This window comes from Echinococcus granulosus, assembly GCF_000524195.1.
Source record: "Echinococcus granulosus chromosome Unknown EG_S00003, whole genome shotgun sequence".
Taxonomy (NCBI): domain Eukaryota; kingdom Metazoa; phylum Platyhelminthes; class Cestoda; order Cyclophyllidea; family Taeniidae; genus Echinococcus; species Echinococcus granulosus.
The window spans coordinates 2405930-2406729 of NW_020170383.1; the positions used below are offsets into that span (position 1 = coordinate 2405930).

The 800-nt window shown below is 33.4% G+C and overlaps 1 protein-coding gene across 1 annotated transcript in view; it reads left to right on the forward strand. All coding sequences in view use genetic code 11, as the record gives it.

The window, feature by feature from the left end:
• Positions 1–434, forward strand: part of EGR_00943 (hypothetical protein) — a gene marked incomplete at both ends in the record, with an annotated part of 3453 nt that extends 3019 nt beyond the window's left edge. The window contains 2 exons of the mRNA XM_024490192.1: positions 9–93; positions 284–434. Of these exons, the coding sequence (XP_024355595.1) occupies positions 9–93; positions 284–434 (236 nt within the window). The remainder of the gene's footprint in view (positions 1–8; positions 94–283) is intronic.
• Positions 435–800: the final 366 nt, after the last annotated feature.

Genomic DNA, 800 nt, shown 5'->3' on the forward strand with positions numbered 1-800 from the left:
TAACTTAGAGTTTTTATCATATGTCGCTTTTGTTACGGAAAATTGTGGTAGTTATAATAATTTCGAGGTTTTATTTCTATGCTTCAAATCAATGTTAAAATGCCAGGTTGTCCATTGGTGCCTTTAAATACAAATTGTGTTGTAGTACAAATTTATTACTTAAATTTTACATTTAAACGGCAATACATTACCCACTTTGGCTCCTTTGTGGATGATGTAATTTAAGGGGTTTTTAGTTAATTTCAGACCAGGCCAATGTATTGTTATCATTAGTCTTGGTTAGGGATACAGTTGGTTTGGAATTGGGCGAATGTTTTTTTTTTGAGCAAAGCGTTAAAAAGCATGTACTATTTGACTCTCCTAAATTAATTATTGACCTCAAACTGTGCAAAAAAATAAGTAGCTATACTAAAGTGGTTGAAAGCATCTTATGAAGTTTTCAGCGGCTTATCTTTTTTATGCAGCATATTTTTACTGGTCTTCCTTAGAGAAAAAACTCATTATTGTTACAGTGATTGATTTGAGCAAAGTGACACAAAATTCGCATACACCTCGACTTCCACAAAAAAGGAAAACTATATTGTATTTAGGCACCTTTTTTTCCAACGGAGAAGTACGGTTAATACTTTTAATGAGCTTCGAAACTTTATAATACACTGTATCTGGCACATCACTATTTATTCGCATTTAAGAACCCAGTTTCGTGGCTGCCTCTTTAAGGACGGAATAATCGCAATTATTTAAAGCAATTTGAGGGCAAGCCGATTCGTTGTCTATTGGTCAACTAAGTCCATTGCAAT